The 21,174-nt window shown below is 42.5% G+C and overlaps 2 protein-coding genes across 4 annotated transcripts in view; one reads left to right on the top strand and one right to left on the bottom strand.

Annotated features, from left to right (window-relative positions):
• The window catches only part of LOC147137220 (SLIT and NTRK-like protein 3), a 32,019-nt gene extending 17,671 nt beyond the window's left edge, over positions 1-14,348 (top strand). For both annotated transcript variants that reach the window (XM_086048887.1, XM_086048888.1), the window contains one exon: positions 13,186-14,348. In XM_086048887.1, the coding sequence (XP_085905013.1) occupies positions 13,186-14,202 (1,017 nt within the window). In that variant the 3' untranslated portion in view covers positions 14,203-14,348. The remainder of the gene's footprint in view (positions 1-13,185) is intronic.
• Positions 1-21,174, bottom strand: part of LOC147137219 (nardilysin-like) — a 107,761-nt gene that overhangs the window by 54,922 nt on the left and 31,665 nt on the right. The window lies entirely within an intron of this gene.

Here is a 21,174-nt window from a genome sequence, read left to right on the forward strand (position 1 = left end):
AGTACACCAAGTACACACTAGACGTTTCCCCTCAGTGGCGTCTCATTTGAAAAACCGGTCAAGACATTAAAAATTGATACGCGTGTACAAACGCGGCCCCGGAGGCCGGAGCGTGAGCTTCAAGACGACAATACGATGGACCTCAAGGCACTGAATTGGAAGGCGTCAGGACATGCGGGGTATCCGGTGTTTGGCAGCCATTAAGTCTGCGGCAAGGCTCCATTTCAACACAGTTCTGCCGCAGGTTGCGTTGAAGCCGCCGAGGGAGCCGAGCTGAGGATGTGTCAGGGGGGATGCGGGGGGGTGGGGATGCGCTAGCGGAGCGCGGGACGCCAGGGGACCGAGATGCACAAGTAGCCGAAGACCCCGGGAGACCGGGATTACCGCTCCGGAGGACCCGGGAATGCTCGGCGGAACACTCGCGGCGTGGCTTTGTTGTGGTCTCGAGAGGCTTGAAGCACAAGAGACGGCCGGTAGGGAGGGTGGCGGATGCTACAAGGGCGCACAGCTTGAGATTTTGTCTTGAAAGTGAAACAAGGCCTCGTGGAGAAGGGAAGTCCAGAAAATCGTTATCGGTCCGGCAATGAGGAAATTACGCTGGTTAGGATTCAGGTGGGAATGAAACACGATTGGGAAAGCTTTGCATTTGGCTCGGCATCCTTCATCGATCGCAGTCACAAATGTAAACAAAACCAAATGAAAATGGCCGACGCGTTTTGGATGGGTTTTCCGATACTTTTCTCAACAGAGGAGAAACGGGGGGGGGGGGGGGGTCTCCTCGCCACGTTATAGGTACGGTTAAGATTGCGCATCTTAACGGGAGCCGAAACAGAACAAAGATTTGAAAATTCGAAATATTAGGAAAAGTACACCAAATATTCAACGATGCGAAATCAGTAAGCAAACAAATCGGCTGAAAATGGTGAAAAGCGGGGTGCACACGCGACGATAATCTGATCCAACGTTAGCATTTTTCAACCCCTCTTTTTATTGAAGGCATGATTTCGAAACGATTATCCTACGTGATTATCATGTTGTGTGGAATGTTTACAAAGTGAGACTTCCTCGCCGATCTTACACACATACAACTAATTGAGCCTAAATTAAGAATACGGGATGCCTAGACAAGATTAACCCGAGTGATTATTGTGTGTGGTGTGTTCCCAATTATCAGATGTCTCTTATCCTTAGTGATTATCTTGTGGTGTGAGGTGCATTAAAAGTGATTTTTCATGATTGTAATGGCAAAAGCGAGGTAGGCACGTGTGCCGATAATAGGGCCAAATTGGTGAATTTCTGATCAAAGTCAGCAACGGCGTAATTGTCAGATATCGTTGAAAGATTATCCTGAGCGATTATCCGGTGTTCTGGGATGCGTTATGATTCTCTCTTTTTTTTTTTCCCTTCCCGATCTTGTTTTGCGTACCCTGGCATTAGCATCCCAGTTGACTTTGCGTATCGATGCTCATGGTGACGGGAGCCTCGCCGCTTTCTTACCGCTTAGTCTGCCTCCGATTCCGCGTTGCGCAAGGGACAATGATTAGCATTCCCCGGGAGCTACGCTACTTAGTTTTTCCTTTCCGCTCCGCCTTGGATTTGACGTTGTGTGGTAATGACGATTAGCATTCCAGTCGACTCCGATTTGTGGTCACAATGTAGCGACTTTTGGCTTGTCCCACCAGGGGGTCCCCTGAGGTAATCACTCGAATGATTTTTTAAATTTTTTTTTTTCTGGGTTTAATGCGGGATGCCCGCCCTGACGCATCCCGCCCATGGATGAACGCCGGCAAGCATGTACCACTGCACCACCGGTGCATGATTATGTCCCAGGGAGCTTATTTATTTCCTCCCCGTCTCGCTCAGTCCTTGCCCGTTTCGCCGCATTTCTCCGTAATAGTCCTTTCCGTTTTCATCTTGACGCCGCCGCTCGTAATATACCGTTAACATTGTTTAATATAAAAAACAAGACGAGGTGTAAGAGGCGCAGCTGCGGTCTTCCTCCGTCATCCGCGCCGCGTCTTGCTCCGAGAGCTGCGTTGTGGCACTCGGGACCGCGGCGGGCGCCGCAGGTATTATCACCGGGGAAGATTGCGAGTGACTGGATTTGCATAAGTGCTCTTAATAAATCAGGAGAAAGACAAACCCCACTTGTCAGGCTGCGGAGCCGTTTGCATGTCCGACCTTGCAAATCGCGTGACGGAGCACAATGAAGCGATAAGGACGGGATGCTGAAGTGGTAGGAATATTTCGCCCTCGAGGACATGGTACTAGCGGAGCTTTTCTTGGAGGTGCAGTGGGCGTGGATTAGCCTCGATGGTGGCTTTGGCTTCTTCTGAGGCGGGCAGGCAGGCAGTCGTGGGCGGGGCTTCGCGAGCTGGTTCCCTTTGCTCAGGGAAAGGATCGACAAAAGTCATACTGTGTTTTTGATGACGTCCGTGAGTGTTAATCACTCGCCCCGCGATGGAACCGCCGTCAATGTTCATAAAGCCCTCTGAGGAGCCTGCTAACTTTGTAATTCAACCGAAGAACAAATGTCCGCTTAGCGTTTACGATCAGCATTTGAACGGCGTTGTTTAAGCGGGCTTGATTTTTAAACCCGTTTAAAGAGGTTGTAATGGTTATGTTTTGCCTGGGGAAAACATCCCCGGACTTAACCAACTTCCCCAATATCGAGAGTCGGCCGGCTGCAGCGACTGACAGAAATCGCAATAGCTGCATGGCGCACGAATGGTTTATGACGTATACTGATTAGAATGAAACCGATTGCCCAAACCCTGTGAAAATGCTCCATATCAACCCCTAAATCGGAATAAACAGGCCGGATCCGAATGGAATTCAGCCTCACGGGGATGATACACTGCTATTTATTATTTAACCGTTATTTATACGGTTCAATCGGAGTAGCCAGGCTGCGTTCGGTCGCTGCGTGCTCTGTCTCGACGTAAATGTGCAGTGACGTCGCCCTTTAGGCGTTTGAAAATATGGCGGCTTCCAACCGATTTAAGAACCTGTTTATGAATGCAATTGTATTGTATTGTATTTGTAAATTGTCTTATACCGCAATTACCGTGTTAAGGAGACGACTAACCACCGTCTTAATACGTCACACGTCTGTAAAACGGGGATTCTGATTGTATGTACTGTCGCATATAAGCGCCAAATCAGAATAGATCTCGTCGCAGGACAACAGTTGACCAGAGAGTCTTCAATCGTGATAATTTCAGTCGGAAAAAGATGCATGTAAACCTGTCTTATCGGAATTTGAATCTTTATTACATACAAAGTACAACAAATTTGTATGCTGGACCATTAGAGCAAACAAAAACAGAAAGATTGTCTTGCTAGAAATATAAAAACAGAATCACGGGCCGTTCAACTGTCAACTGTCAATCAAATACCACCACTACGACCTAAAAAAAAAACAAAAAAAAAACAATCATTCTTATGCCTACACATCCCTTACATGCTTGAGTTGCAAAAATATATCCACTTAAAACATCCGGTGGCTGGAATATATCGCACTGGGTCGTCGCAGGGATTTGCACGTCACAGCAATATTTTTTTTGGGGGGGGGGGGGGGGGGGGTGTTATAATGTTATGATATTTGTCTTATGTTGTAATGTGGAAAAATCAATTAAGAATCGGCAAAAAATCAGTTGAAAAGAATTTTGGACGCTTACATCAGCCTGCCGATTAATCGGTCGGGCTCTACTTATAACAACGCCGTGCTGCTGTTAGCTCATATAATACATACAAAGCTATGCGTCCGTCGAGCTCCGTCTCCGTCGGTGGTTCACTTCCCGCGCTCCGCATGCATTCAAAATCAGCCCATTGTCACAATCATAAGCGTGCCGAGCTTAAGAGTCTTTGCGAGCGTCAAGAACAGGATTAGACCCTAACACCCACTCATCGACGCCAAGCAAAAACACCTCCCTGCGAGGGCACATTAAAAAATACTTAAAAGACGCCATAACGAGTTTTCTCTCAAAAGGAAAAAAAAAAAAAAAATCAAGAAAAAAAATTTAAAAAAAATGAAGTGATTCAGCGTTTGAGTTGAGGCCAAAAAAATGATTACGGTTGGGGAAATAACTACTCGGGGGAGCGCTCTCTCTGGTAATGACCACGTTCAAAACAAACACACCCTCTACTGGAGTGACAATTCTGCACAAAAGTATGCACGGAGGCCTCCGCGTGAAGTCACCAGATTGAAGACAGAAGCGCGTAGCGCGCATGTACGTACGGTATAATCGCTTCATGAATATTCACCGAGAAGCAGAGGCGGTAACGCGTGTCATTTTCTCACGCTGATATGTGGGTCACAATCCGCCAGAGAGTTTGGCGAGGATGCAAACAAACACCGACAGAAACGCTTATAAAAACCAGGGCCGAGCAGTCTGTCACCTATGTAATTTGATTTTTCTTTGCACAATTGAATACGGTTTCCCGTTGTTTGAATAACATGGGTGGCATGCTTGGGTCAAAAATCGAGACTTGACACACACTATCTCCATGAAAACGAGCCGTGTGAACGCCACCAAGTCGTACGTTTCGGTACAAGAGCTGGATCCAAATGCTGCCTTGTTTGGGATAGGAGCCAGCTATGTGGAAGTGAGCCATCGTAACCAGCACACAACTACATTAGCAACGACTGGGGATGTAACTATTAATAGCAAATCGATTAAAAATTGATTCGAATCGATTAAAAATCGATTCATCAAATACAGCAACACCTAACAAAAGACAACATACCTAAATCATCAGTATACACTAGGGATGTAACAATTCACTCGAGCTTCGATTCGATTTTCAGTTCCCGATTTTCGATTCGATTTTTAAAAAAATCCCAACCATGCTTGTCGCTGTGCGCGAGTGTGGTTCTGCAGCCATCCAACACAATACGCAATGTTTGGCGCAAGCGTATAGTCTGATCTACACATTCAAAATGAAAAAAACGTTTCAAGACATCATTTTCTAGATGAAATTTTAAAAAAAGATTTTCGATTAATCGATTAATCGATAATCGGCGTGAACGATTTTACCTCGATTTTACATCCCTTGTATATACTAATTTGTAATCCTAAAAAATGATGTTTTTTTTGTTGTTGTTTTTTTTCCATTCCAGATGCATACCACATTTTGAATGATTGAATTTAGATCAAATTATGTGCTGGCGACAAACATCAATACGTATTGCGTTTGTGGATGGCTGCAGCACCACACTAGAGCACAGAGACAAGCATGGTTGGGATTTTTTTTTAAATCGAATCGAAAATCGCCTTTTTTGGAATCAAAATCGAGCCCACGCGCGGTACATTATGGTCAGCCATGTGAACGACTCCCCACTGTGATGTTCAAGATCATGAAATCGTAAATAGCAGACAAAGATAACCCAAGTCAACAAAATGCCCTTTTTGGAAACAATGACTCAATGCTGCCGGACCCTGCGTGAAAAAGTAATTGCCCCCTCAACCTAATATAACTGGTTGAGCCACCCTCAGCAGAAACAACTGAAACCAAGCGTTTTCCATAAAGGGCAATGACTCCTTCACTTCTTTGTAAAGATATTTTGGCCCACTCTTCCTTGCACAATTGCTTTAATTCGGCAACACTGGAGGCTTTTCAAACATGACTGACCATTATAAGGTCATGCCAAAGAATTTCAATCGGAATCAAGTCCGAACTTTGACTAGGCCACTCCAAAACCTTCATTTTGTTTTTCCAAGCCATACAAGTGGACTTTCTGGTGTGTTTTGGATCCTTTTCCTGCTGCAGGGTTCAAAGTGTGTTGCGGTCACAAAATGTGGTCCTAGATTTATTTGTTACCTCCTGGGTGTGGTCGATGGAAAATGAAATCAGCTTTAAAAAAATCAATAAATAAATAAAAAAGTGATTAGCCACAGTTACTTCATGATTAGACAAAGGGGGCAAACACTTTTTAACACCGGGCCAGGTAGCTTTAAAGCAACATTGTGTCATGTCAGTTTTTGTTGATTATGGCGGCGCCATGTGGACAAAAGCGGTAGTGTTTTGACAAAAGTCAAGCACGTTTCCCGTGCGCGCCAGCGCGTAGCGTCGTGAAATCCTGAGCTCTCGCTGGCCTGCAAGTTGGACTGGATTCCATTTCTATTTCCAGTGGCTGCGTGAAATTTGAACAGCGATGAGGTCATGAATCTAATTTTGTTGGTTTGTTTTGTGGCTTTTTTTGTGGCTTTTGCCGTGACACTCCTAATAGCGTGTAGACGTTTGAGTTCCTTAGAGCGAAAGGAGGAAGTGAGTATGCTGTAAAGCAACTCAGGACATTTGCATTTTTTTTTTGTGTGCCAGGGTTGCTCCCATCCTGATCAAAGTTGCTTAGGGCCAGTAAAAACAATACAGACCCCCCCGCCCCCAGGGCATGAAAAAAGTCCCATTCAACCCCTTGCAAGTCAATGTTTCATCAAAAGAGTTGTAATTTTTTTTTTTATTAAGGTCAAATTCTTGCCCAGTGCTGCTTTAAATGCTTTTCCCCCTTAATAAATTAAATTACCATTTTAAACCATTTTGTGTTGACTTGTTTGATGATCTTAACCAGTGAAGTGGCAATTCTATGCAAAAAAATAAGAGTTTGGGAAGAGGACAATTCACGGTAGTGAATATCAAAGCCTTTGGGCTATAAGAAGCACTTCACCATCAGCGGCTCCAAAAAAAAAAAAAAAAAAAAAAAAAAAAAATGAATCATGAGATCCAATACAAGTAAACTATGTGAGTCACTGCACTACCAAACGACTGGCATGAATGAATCGTGAGTTGCAGTCCAACAGCTAGTATCCCAAAATGTTGCCGTTTTGGAATAGGAATGAAGCCCACGCAAGCTACATGAAAGTCAACCGTGCGCACCACCACATTACCAGTGAGCAGGACAAACTTGCCTTTGAAACCCAATACAAGAACGTTTTGCTTGTTTAAAAGAGAAATGTGGCTCCTCAGCTGTCACGTTCCACCCTGCTCGTCAGTAACATTGCGCGGTCGCTCGCAAGGGCGAAGAGCACCTTGGCAGCTTTTTCTTTCCTCTTTTTTTCTCCTTTTTTTTTTTAATGACAGTTGCAACCGCCACAGCGATGAAAATGATCCACGACCTTCTGTGAAAACACGCTTTTGCTAAACGCAAGAGGATGAAGCGACGTTTCGGATTGTCGGGATAGTGCTGCCGTATTTTTTTTTTATGTCAAATTAAAGCTAGCCAACGTTTTGTTAAGACCATGATTTGGATCAACCTGCGACTGTGACGTTTTTGACAAGATGGAGGACTGCCGATCACTACGTTAGCTTCTCGTGCTAGCGCTCAACTGTCTAGCTGCCGACTATTGTTGTGAACAAAATTACTTGGGCTCGCCAGAGTAGCGAGGCGGGAGGAGGTCGAAATGTTTTTTTGGGGTTTATTTGTTTATTTACTGGAGTCGTCTACTAAAGGTGACGCCACGTCACCGCCGCATACAATAAACGAGGCTTCGGCGTATCTGGATTACGACTGTCACCACAAATGTCCACTTTCAAGTGTGATTCGATTCAAGTCGAACGGAAAGACAACAGCTGTTTTTCACGACACCTTTCGGTCGCTTTCAGACGACTCGCCGACAATGTCAGTAGACTCCCGAGCATTGTGCATTCAACAAAACTATTAGTTCGCGAATCATAAAACACAGGAGGATGGGCGATTTTCTTACTTTAGCATCTCGCGCTAGCCGCAGACTGGCTAGCTATCAACTTTGTGTGAAGAAAAAAAAAAAAAAATTGTCTTGTGATAATCGATACCGACGTCATAGAGGTTGAAAATGTTTGGAATTCCGCTAAAAGATTTGAAATTTTCTGGTTGTATCAGCTCCCCCCCCCCCCGCGAGAGCACGCCGGTGGTCCACGATGATCAAACCAAAGCGGGGCGCCAGCGTGGCGCGTGACTTAATCATATTAATATTGATTCGGAGCGCGATCGTTGTCTAGTAGTCTATTAACAGATTAGCTGTCTGTCAATAAAAAAAAAAAAAAATGTAAAAAAAAAAAAAAGCACTTTATTTTCACGCCGCTGCTGCGCGTTCTTTTATCTGGCTGACAAAAATACGCCCTTGGATATAATTATAACCACGGCGGCAAAGATTTCATGACACGCTGTGTGGAGTATACTAATGTATTTCATGTTGCGGGGATGACGGGCTCTGTATTATTTAGCGTTGCAGGGAAGACGAAAGCAGCGGCTCTGACACTTTCTGTCACAACACGACACACATAGATGTCATCGTGAGATGCTTTTTCACGGTTGATGCCACAAATACTGTAATCAGCAAACTGTGACACTGCTTCAGGCAAAAATCGCCAACTTCCTGTTCAAATACGGAGCAGAGGTCCTTGAAAGTTTTCCGTGCGTCCTGCTTTCGTAAACGCGTTCAGCCGATTTCGTGTTGATCAGCGAAACCATGCCAGGGGTTAATTTTTTTCCCCAATTTTCCAGACTGAATGCAAAACGGCTGATCCAAACCAAAATGGCCAACTTTCGGTTCTATTTAGGAAACGGCATCGCGGTTTGATAGACATGTATACACCGTTCGTTATGTGACAATTGGGGGAATTGGTGTCAGGGGCAGGGGCGGAGCCAGAACGTGGCTAATGGGCGGGCCTGGTCAAAATCCGGGTGGGCCTGAATATTTTTTCTCACTTTGCACAATCCTCCTATGCCGACACATCGTATATTCAAATACAATGACAAACTGAATAATATGAAGTACACAACTTTCTTAGAGAACCACAATTATGTCATTCTTAATGTTCGATAAAATAAAGAGGACAACAAAACACAAATTTAAAAATAATGTACTAATAATGCACTAAAAATTTCAAAGTATTTTTTCATGAATCACCGTGGCTCCGCCCCTGGTCATGGGATTATTTTTTGCGAACTTTGCAGCCGGTATGACTTTGCGTGAAATGGCCGCTTGAAACTAAAATGGCCTTGAGACATCATTTAAAGCTGAACATTTAATCAAATTCAAAATCGGCATCACAATGTAGTGGAAAGCAATTTTCAAATCGCAAAGGTTGCAGTTGGGGGCTTTGGGCGGTTCTCGGCTTCATTTTGCCCGGTCAAAAGTTGAGTGGTTTACAAGTGTGGTCCACGTTTGCGTTTTCATGCAACATGAAAAGTTGACGCGATCACACCATGTGTCATTGTAATCCGATTTACGACTGACTGACTTATGTTTACGCCACACTTGTTTGGTAGAATTTTGTGAGGTTGTCATAGTGAATGTTTAGTGCTTAGTAAGCGAACTCAAATTGAAGGAGAAAAATTGCCTTTTATGTTTATTCATAGTTCATTTGCCTTTATATTAGCTTAAGCCTAAACTATGCGTAAGACCAAAACATTTATACATAATAAATCTGTTTCATTGTAAAACCGATACATTTATCGCATGTTTTTGTTGCAAAATAATGTAAGACAGATTCATTCATTAAATTGAGCATTTAGCCCATAAAATTTGAGACAAAGCCATTTTTTTTTTTTTTTTACTCGCAAATGTCCAACCAGTAAATTTGTAGATTTTTGATTGCTAACAATGTTCTGCTCCACACTTTTGTCTGTAATAGTGAAAATAAGTGGATGTGAATATTCATTTTGCAAACAACTAGCCACTCTCACATTTACACCTATGATCCATTTAGACAACAATTTACAAGCTAAAAGGCATGTTTTTGAAATGGAGGCTGGAGCCGGGATTCGAACCCAGAACGTCACAGCACAACTAACCACTACCCCACCATGCTGCCTACTGTATTTCATGACTGCCTCCAAAAACGCGGCAATAATAATGATTTTTTTTTTTTTTTTTTTTTTAAAAAGCTTTGTCGTGTGGCCAAAGCAGTTATTAATTCATGCTAAATATATTCCAAAGTGTTACTAATAAATTTCTGTTTCGCTATGCTCATGAGCTACATAAAAAAAAAAAAAAAAAAAAAGAACAAAAAATGACCACCTTTTGTTTTCAGCATGCCGCTTTGTTGATGGTATTAATTTTCTAAAAAGCCTGGCGTTAATTACACGCCGGTTTCCCCGCTGGCTCGTAACTCGCCCGCAACCAGCGTCTGTCAACGTTCTAACTGACGCCGTGTAATTTACACTCCCCGCCTTGTCGAAGCTCCCGTTTGATTGACAGCTCGATAGTAAATAGCCCGCGCAGTGACCGGGTAAACAGCGTAAGGACAGATGTTCGTAAAAGGAGACATAAGCGGAGGAGAAAGTACATTTGGAAGGGGAAAAAAAAAAAGTAGATTGATATTTTACTGAATGTTTGGAAACTTTTAGTGATAATATTAAAAATAAAGTTACAATTTGACAAAAATAAATGCCATGATTTTGTGGTATCGACGAGAGCTGAGCAATTAATCGAATCCAAATCGATATCACAATGAATCGAATGCTGACAGAAACCCGGGAAGGAAGTTAAGGCAAATTGACGAGACAATGAGGCACACCTGGATAAGACGCAAGTGGCTGGAGGGAGCTGATTGGTAGGAACAAGGAGCAAGTGGAAACAAAACAAAAAAAACGAGCAAGACATTCAATAGGACACAAGTAAACAAGACCTAACAAAACTCGATATGATCGGATCAACAAAAACAGATCATGACAATAAGTTAGAAGTATTTGGAGAGAAAAAAACAAAAAAAAAAAACCAAGAATGAAGTTGTAAAATCAAGACAAACCTTCAATTTTACAAGAATATAGTAAAAAAAAAAAAAAAAAAAAAAAATCAAGAAAATGTGTTATATTAAGATGCTATAGTCAATATCACTATAAAGTTTTTTTTTTTAAAAAAAAGGCTACATTTAATAAGAATAAAGTTAACATATTACGGATATTCTAAGGAAAATTCCATCTCATGATCTCATAGGGCTGGGTGATTATGGAAAAAAATAATACATCGAAATCACGATTAATAAACACGACTATTCGTTGATTTCAAAATGTTGTATTTATTCAACTATTTGGCCTGATTGATGCAGCCCATGGAAAACAACGGTTGAAGACCGCCTTCATAATAGTAATCGTTTATTCAACTACAAAAACTAACTCAAAACGGCTGCGATTTCTCAAGAATAAAGTTGTTTGAAAAAAAAAAAAAAAAAAAAGAAGAAAGTCGAAGGAGCCGATGCTGGCAGTTTGGGGAAACTTGCACAAAAAAAGTAGATTGACATTTTGCTGAATGTCATAAAGCTCAAGTTTTAAGTGTCCTTAATTAAGACGGAAGCAAAAGTGCCAGCTCTTGACCCCCAGTTAGCCGTGACATCGCACAAATGACTGAGTGACGCTATACTTCAGAAATGGCACCGCAGGGAAATTGAGAAAAATCCCACCACATTGAAGGCATCGGACGGAAAACGTCAACAACGGCGGAGAACAAAGAGGTCTTCTATTTACTCTACCTCTCAGTGCTAAATTTCACATTATAATGTGATAAATGTCATGTTAAAACACGATAAGTTGCACATTTTAACTTGAAAAATGTCACACAACATCATAAGTTTAAAAAAATGTCCCGTGATAAATTCGACGTTAGACGTGATAACTTTCATGTTATAATGTGATAAGTTTCACGTTTTAACGTGATGACTTTGACATTTTAACTTGATAAATGTCACCTTATAATGTGATGAATTTGCTCTTTTGAAGTGGTCAAATTCAAGTCATAAAATTCACAATATAAGATGATAAGTTACACCTTATAATGTGATAGTCACGTGCTAACGTGATAAGTTTCGTCTTTTAACAATCAATTTCACATCATGGGATGAATTCAATAGTTTAGCGTGATAAAATTCACATTTCAACATGATGGGCTTCATATTATAATGTGATTAGTTTCACATTTTAAAATGATAAGTTTCACATTATTATAACGGTATAATTCTTTATATTCATATTTTTTTATGGAGGGGGTGAGCCAGCCATTGTTATTCATGCAAAATGTTTATTGGAGGCTTATTCTGGTTTTTACAAAAATTTGGGGGGGGTTAAAAAAAAATTTTTGAGGATTTTTTTTCAATGTTTTTATAATGAGCGTCATTTATACTGTACATGAGTTTTCGCTATTCGTAGGCCGGCCCGCCCATTCTCCCTCACAAATAACAGGGGGCGCACTATAATTCCTTCAACAAGTAATTAGCCGTTTGCCTTCTTGAATGGAATTTTTCACGGACGCGCGATCGATACTTGACAACATCAAAGCGGTATGTATGCGCACTTCTCGTCTAAATTTAAACTCATGGACGGGCTCTGTCTTCATTGTAAAAATGAAAGATTCCTCTTGTAGTACAGTTGTGAAGGCGTCGCTTTAAAGGCAAACACTTGAGAGGCGTACAAGTTGTCTGCTCGCTTCCTAACATCTTTTATTGATGGCAAATCACGCTTTTTATAGCTGCTCCGTAAATGCCGGGTGCCTCCGCCGTTTCCGTGACCCTGGAGTGGAATTATTTACATTTTGAAGTGCTCTTCGAGCAAAACAAAAAAAAACGTGTGCCGTTCCAACCATCGCATTTACCATCTTTACCGTATATCTCCTATAGCAGCCGCTGTGTGTGTGCGTATATATATATATATATATATATATATATATATATATATATATATATATATATATATATATATATATATATATATATATTTATATTTAACCATCCAAATATCATAACTCAATTCAAATTCATTTTTCCCCCAATAGGTCCAGCAGAATAAATTGAATCCAAATTTGTAGCAAATATTGTGCACTGCAGTTGTTTTTTTTAACAGGTCAGTGTGACCCACGAAACGTTTCATAATGAAAAATAGCGCTCGATGCTTTTACATTTTTCAAATGTAAAACAAGACCGGCACAATAAATTAGATCCGAATTTTAAAAAGCCCTAGATTTTCAAACGTGTCACTGTGACCCGCTCTGTGTAATCTTCCAAAATATCATGCGACAATGCAAATTCAATTCAAAAATAAAACGGAACAGCGGAAATTCAGTTCAAAGAAAAAGAAGACAATTTTTCGGATGGAATGCAAATGCAAATTGAATAGAAAAAAATGATGCCATCAGAGTTAATGTCATCCCAATTTTTCAAGATATATTGTTTTGGTCAGGCGAATGTATAACGCTATGTACTGCGTTTCTTCAGGTGGACCTGCAGCAGAATCCGTGGGAGTGCAACTGTGAAGCGGCGCCCCTCAAGCGCTGGCTGGAGGGCCTCAGCGCCGTTGTGGTGGTGGGCGAGGTGGTGTGCCACTCCCCGGAAAAAACGAAAGGTGTGGACCTGCGCTCACTCTCCATGGAGCTTCTGTGCCCGGAGTTGGAGCCCCAGGAGGACCAGGAGCAGCGGGCGGTCACCTCCACTGCGCCCGACGGCGGCTCGGCACTCGGCCACCCTGACCCGGAGCCGGGTCCCCTGATCCCACCCGGGAAGGACTCCATCCCGCTCTCGGTTCTGGTCCTCAGCCTTCTGGTTCTCTTCGTGTCGGCGTTCTTCGCCGGGGCGGCGCTCATCGCGTACACCCTGAGGCGGCGGGACAAGCTGCCGTTCCGCCGCCAGGGCGAGGTGGACCTGGCCGGTATCCAGATGGAGTGCGGGATCTTCACCGAGGGGACGCACCACCACCATCACCACCACCACCACCACCACGGCCTGGCCGAGACGCCGAGCCAACACAACCACGTCTACGACACTATCTCGGTGGCCAAAAGCCCCGACGCCGCAGAGCAGAAGGGTGCCGCGTCCGTCGGGTACCGCTCCACGGCCGAGAAAGACCGGGAGTGGACCCTCCAGGTGACCTCGTCCCCCATCACTACCGTGGCCGGGGCCATGGGACCGCTCGCGCCAGGCCTCCATGAGAACGGCATCCTGTGCCCCACTGTCATCGACAGCCAAGGCCCCACGCCCAAGGTAGAACTGGTGGACTGCCTCTTCCGACTCCCCGCCCCGGAGTTCCGGGACCTGCCGGACAGGTACGCCAGGCCGCCGCCCCGCTACCCTCACCCGCAGGATGGCCAGTCGCAGGACGCCGCCTCCCCCGCCGGGCCCCAGACCCGGGTGGTCACCACCGCCTCCACGGGGGGCGAGCAGGGCGGCGAGCCGGGCACTCGGCTGATGACCACGCCGGACTACATGGAAGTATTGGACCGCTCGTACCAGTTTTAGCTGCCTACCCCCTCTCTGGGGGTCTTGTACCGAGGCTGCTGAGGATCCCTCGGGGGGGACTACAAAACTATTCCTGGATAACAAGCTGGGTCACTTTTTTTGCCCCGCGTACTACTCGTATCTGCGAGGATTACCGGTTTCCCGGATCTCCACCTGGGGGGGGGGGGGGGGGGGTGACTTGGGCTACGCTTTGGTTGCGGGGGCGTTGAAAGGTTTTCACGCCGGCAGCAGCACTTTGCAACATCAAAAGCGGGAGTAGGGAGGGGGGGGGGGGGGACAGCTAAAAGTGCCTTAGCGACGAGCAGCCAGCAAGTGTGGTCGATGCTTATTTTTCTAATGAATACAGATCTATTTATCTAAACTACTACAGGATGGATAGGATGACCAATCAGAGTTGAGGAGAAGAAGGATCCCAGGAAATAGGATTGGAATTGTTTGTATTATTTCATGTCATCCCGTTAAGTTCATTTCCAGTTGAATTGGGTATTAGGCAGCAAAGAGCAGAGATGATGATGTTATTATTGTTATTGCGTGAATGCTAAAGAGCTCACTGATCCAATGTCGGGAGATATTTTTTCACACTCCCAAAATTCCCACAGTGTTCATTATTCCACTTTGTGCACGACAACATTCCCAAATTTAGGCAAGCATTTTACAAACGTGCACAATCCTTCCACATTTCTTGTCGAATTGAAACCGTTCCAATGTAAAAACAAAAACGTTTTTGGGATACGTTTTTCGCATTCCCCGAAAAATCCCACTTTTCCGCATTTCACATTTTCCAGGGCAAAACACCAAAACGAAGGGAGATATTTTACAAATTTTCCTTCTACTTTTTTTCCCCTTCTCCTTCTCGCTCAATTCAAACGCTTCCAACATCAACATGTTCAACTCATTCATTGTATTTTTTTACATTGCCAAGATTTTTCACATTGCAAAATTTCTGCACTTTTCCTCCAAAATTCAACATTCTCCACAGCAAAATACCTAAGTTAATAGCGAAGTGGTAGAAGTTTATCTAATCCTTCCACATTTCTCAAACAGCTCAAACCAATTAAACGTGAAGTTGTTTCGCTATGACCAACCGCTAGGATGTTAGCATTTGATCATTTCTCATCAAAAATAGTCACAGCACTGTCCAATCCGGTCACCATGTCATTATTTGTGGCATAGCAACTGCAAGCATCTTATCCATTACCATTAGATTATTCAGAAATGCAGCATTTTGATTTATTTTTGTCATTTTTAATCCAAATATTACATTCACTTTCTAATTTTTTGTATTATTATTTTTTTTTAAAAGAACTACAGCCTTTCCTTTAGTTCTGCAACAGCTCTTTAGCATTCACGCGCCATTTTTACCGACATGGCATTTTCTCGTGACTACTTCAGTTGATTTTGAATGCCGGCCTACAGTGCAAGGACACTGCGGTGGTGGATTCATTTGGCCTATCTTCAAGGACCCCAGCTCCACGTTTTCATTGAGGTTTTCTTTTCTCCTCAAAATATGGACCAAATGCCGGACTTTTCTTGAAAAAAAAAAAAAAAAAAAAAAAAAGGACAAAACTTATCAACTATCAATGATTATCTTTTACCAAGGTACGTTTTTATGTGCTCATCTCCTACAAATATTAGAGGCAGTTGTGAATATATTTATTCTATTCTTTGTTTTTTTTTGGGGGGGGTTGTTGTAAGGGATCACGTTACTATATTGACTGTATAGTATGATTCTGCATCTGCTTCAGACGCCTTCTTCTTCTTCTTCTTCTTCTTCTTCTTCTTCTTCCCGCCGACCCGACAAGTACAATAAAGGGTGCTACGTGAACGCCATTGTGTGACCGCTTTAAAGACCAAGCACCGCTTTCTCACATTACATTAAATTCCCACATTTCCCCAGAATTCTACATTTTCATATGGCAATATTCACCTAATTGATGTACCGAAAAATTCCGGGAATAACACGCACCCGTGTATAATACGTCCGACCAAAATCACTCTTAAAAATCATTTTTTTTCCCTCGGTACTTGTGTATAATACGGCTCCCCCGATTGGATTGTATCCTTTATCATAATATGAATAAAAAAAAAGATTCAAAACAATGCTCTTTTCCCCAAATCTATGATTTTTATTATAAGTATTTTTTCCCAAATTTTGGAAGCAATGTTAATAATTTTAGTCAGCTGTTTTTTATTTCTTTACTTTTAAAACTCTAACTCAGTTTGTAACTCGTTTAAAATACTCTTTTAATTTCAGTATGTGAAGTATATTGAGTTACATTGTGTATAAAATGCGCTATAAATTAGGAATTCTATTTGGTTTTTTTTTTTACAACCCCTAGGTACTGGTAAAAATCCAAACAATGTGAAAAATTTCCGTTTCTTATTAAGCCCCCATGTATAATACCCCCCCTGATTGAGGATTTTATTATTGTTATTCACAGGATTTTACAGTAGATATTTGACAAATTCTTCCAGGTCGTCTACATTTCACAACCGATAAAAATCTTTAACTCAAGAAAAACATTTTCTTAACCATTTTTCGCATTACAAAAAAAAATTACACTTTGTTGTTCCGCTCATTCAAGACATCTTGGGAACCAGTTTTCACATTTCAAAATTTCCCGCACTTTTCCATGGCAAAATACCCACATTAATGGATCCAATTTAAGAAATGGCCCTAATTTTTCCAACCAAATGCAAACCATTCCAACGTCAAATGTTCAGCACATTCTTGGACAATTTGGGCATTTATTTTTCCCTTTCAAAATATTTCCACGTTTTTCAATATGCCATATTTTCCACGAAAGGAAATCAGTATGTCATGCAAACCATTTTAAATAAGCCAACATTTCTCTTTCGACTGTTTTCATACCATCTCTGCCTCATCCTTTTCGGGACATCCTGGGAACTATTCTCAACATTCCAAAAATTCACATTTCAGAATCTCCAAACGAATGGCGTCATTTTTGAAATGTCTTCTACGGACTTTGTTTTGCCGTTGTTGTGAGGGATCATGTTACGATCTTGACCGTAGGGGATGTTACTGCATCTGTTTCAGATGCCTTCTTCTTTTTTTTTTCTTCTTTATTCTTGACGCTGTGTCATCTAAGCTTGTTGAAGGACGCATGTGTGAAATGTATCACATTAGCTCCTTAGAATCAATGCAATCCACTTGTGGGAACGCAAGCGTACGGTGTCGCGGGCCTCGGGCCAAGGTCCCGCACCTTCCCTTTTTCGTCTCTCTCGGCTCGACTTTTTACCACACGCTTTCTTGTGTCTTTCTTCTCGCTCTGCCTTTGATTTGCTCTCTCTTTCTCTCCCCTGCTCGCCTTCTTATCGTCTCCTTTCTTTTTCTCAACTTTTTCTCCTGTCTTGTTTTCAAAAGGCTGTCGGCGCAGCCTCGCAGCCCGGGCGTTCGATCGCCCTGGACTTTTTCGGGGATGCTCCACCACGTGACGTCGTTATTGATTCTAACACTCGACTTGGCTATGCCGTTCTATATCCGTCTCGATAGGCTCGGCGAGATCTTGACTCCCTGCTTCTCGGGGTGCCGTTGTACGTGTTTTTTCTCGAGACCGTGTTTGACACTGTGATGCTGTGCTGGATGCTAGTCGTTCGCATAGGCACGGTTCTAGATGCTTCTCTGGGGGTTGTTCTAGCTCGCCCTCAAAAGACTGTTAGTTGCTCTTCTAGATGCTCCTCTTGATGCTGTGTTAGATGCCGTCCTTGTAGATGCTACTCGAAACAATGTTTAAAGTAGTTATGCACTAAGATGCTGCGTTAGATGCTGTTTTGTTGGGTGCTATGCTGAGACGCTCCTCTAGATAAATTTTGGTCTAGATGTTTCTTTAGGCACTGGTCTAGATAGATCTCCAGGTGTTGTTCTAGCTCCTCGTTTGAATACTGCGTTAGTTTCTGATCTAGATGCCACGTTAAGATTCTGTTCTTGTAGATTCGCCTCTAAATAATGTGTTCTAGAAGCAGCAAGATGCTGTGTTGGATGATGTTTTGTTTCTGTGTTAGGTGCTATTAGACACGGTAAATGTTGGTCTAGATGTTTGATTGTTGCCCTATAACGCTGTGCCACAGTTGTAGACGCTTCTGGCGCCGCTCATCTAGATACTTTTAGATGCCGTTTTGTTTCTCTAGATCACAGGTGCCAAACCCAAGGCCCCCCGGGCCTCATTTTACGTGGCAAATCAACTTCAACTGTTTTCACTCCTAACAACGCTGAGATATTACCGATCCTCCCCTTTAAAATAAATGGCAAAAATAATCCAACAAACAATTACTTATCGGCTTCTAATTTCAAAACTAGCTATCCATCAATTTGTAGTGTATATGTGATCATATAAGGCGATCGTACGTTTACAGTATATGGGTCCACCGTCATAACGGCCCGTAACTACGATGCGGCCGGCGACAAAGAATGAGTTTGACGCCCCTGCTCTAGATGCTCCTCTTGACACGGTATTAGTTGCTGCCCTCGGCGTTTCTCCTCACACTCCTCTACATACTGTCTTAGTTGCTATTCTAGATGCTCCTTTAGACACTGTCGTAGTTTAGATGCTGTCAGAGATGTTTGTCTAAATGCGGTTGTAGATCTTACACACCTATATGTTGTGCCCTTTCAGATAAGTGCCTCTCTTCAAACGCGTCCTCACTTACAGCAGTGTGTGGGAGTGTGTGTGTGTGTGTGTGTGTGTGTGTGTGTGTACGATCATGTTTGTGTGTGCTCAGCAGGTCTTTGTCGTTGCGTATGTGTTTTTTTTTTGTTTGTTTTTTTTTCCCCACATAGCGGCCAACCGAGTGAGCGAGTTTGAGGCACCACCGCCTCGGCCTTAATCCTCTAAAGCTGTGTAGTTGACGCGCGCCGCATCGGCATCCATTGTCCGGAAAGACAAAGGCATCCGCTTACAACTCGGCGGCGGTAAAAGCGACAAACGCCCAATTATAGCAGCCTGCCTGGCTTTTTTAACGCTCGCTGCTTTTTTGTATCATGACTGGACTTGCTCCTTACAGCACCCCAAATATGACATGGGAATTCTTTTTTTCCATGAGACCACTATACAGATGTAAGCTGCGCACAAAATGCAAATGTGGGGCCGCCGTAATATGCTAATTTGTAACCACAAAATAGGTAGCCACAATTGGGGCCACAATGTATAAATTTGTTGGTTTAACGTCATTTACGAAAAAATATTTTTGCTATTGTGTCCACAAGATAGACATGGCCAAAATGCTCATTTGTGGCTATAAAATAGGAAATTGAGGCCATAATATACTAATCTGTGGACATAAAAGAGATATAACGTCCACGCAGAGTTTAAAACCATTCATAGGAAACCATTTTTCATCATTTGGTTCAATTCATTCAAACATTGAATTTGTGGCCACGAAAAATGTATTTAAAAAATACTAAGCCGTGGCCACAATATATCATTTAGTGGGTTTTATGTCATCCATGGGAAAACTGAGATTTTTCTATTTATTTTGATTTTTTTAACAGTCACCACAACATAAATATAATGTAGGCACAAAATGCTAATTTGTAGCCACAAAATATGCAGAATGTGCGCAGAAAAATGTGAGACCACAATATAGCGATCCGTAACCACTAATACAAAAATAAAATAAATATGTCAATAAATACTGTAAATGTAAACACGCTCATGAAACACTCAGTTGGAGCCATGAAATACTAAAGTATAGCCACAAAAATAATACCGGTAAATTGAAGAGATAATATACTAACAATATATAAGGAACAAAGTGCGTACTAAATACTACTTGGTAACAACGAAATACTCAAAACGTGTGCATGAAATACAAATATGTGGCCACGAAGTAAATATAATGATCGCACGAAATCATTTGTGGCCACGATAGCCCTGCGAGGATGAATTTGAAATGATTGAATACATTTTTCTTTTTTTTTTTTTTTTTTTTTAAACGCCACTGCAAATGTTATACGTAAATCTGCCAACACTACTGATTCTGAAGGCGCTGGAAAGATTGACATGTGACATGTTGACAAAAATCTAGCATCCTCACTACACGTACTAGAAGCACTGCGGCCAACAGAAATCCCATGAAAGGCAGAGAATAGAATTTGGGGAAGAAAGTGATACAATTCCATGCGACAAATATCAGAATTTAGGCTGTAAATGTAGGACAATGCTTCTGATAAGAGGTCAGCAGAAATTGGATGGCTTGCCCTGATCGTTTCACCGACTGCGTGTGTGCGCGCGCGCGCGCGCGCGCGTGTGTGTGTTTAACACATGGCTGCACGTTGCGTGCGCGTGTGTTTATGTGCGCGCGAGTGATCTGACAGCCTCGCCATGGTTCATGTGTTTGGGTCCTGTCAGAGGCGTCCTGTCACTGTGTGTACACAGAGGGGGGGAAAAAAAGGAAAGAAAGAAAGAGAGAAGAAAAATCCTTCATTTGGCCGAGCGGAGGATGAGAACGACTGTTTAGACTTCAAACGGCCGAGGGCCTCTGCGCATCACGTTGCATCCTGATCGTCCTCCAGCCGCCGCACTGCCGCTTGCTAACGGGGAAAATGTGATTCGGGGTAAGACATTCTGGACAATTAGACAATGATACTGATTAAAACGCCGGCATTTCACACAGTAGATGTGTGTGCGTGTGCGTTTCAGTCTATCTACGGTTATTTTGATTGTTCACATTCCCAAATTACTACTCCATAGGAATTAATGGGAATATAATGTCAACTGTTCACCCATTTTCTTCGTTTTAGTTTAGTTATTAGTTTTAGTTTTTTTTTAATACAGGGTCATTGTTGAGTGTGAGATGACAAAAAAAAGGTCACAATAAGTACTAGAGATAGACCGATATGTTTTTTTTAGGGCTGATACCGATACCGATTATTAGTAGTCAAGGCTACAGATAACCGATATTTGGAGCCGATATTAATTTTTCGTAAAAAAAGAAAATATTGGCATCAAATTC

This window comes from Filicampus tigris, chromosome 13, assembly GCF_054856515.1.
Source record: "Filicampus tigris isolate MCC_2025a chromosome 13, RoL_Ftig_1.0, whole genome shotgun sequence".
Taxonomy (NCBI): Eukaryota; Metazoa; Chordata; class Actinopteri; order Syngnathiformes; family Syngnathidae; genus Filicampus; species Filicampus tigris.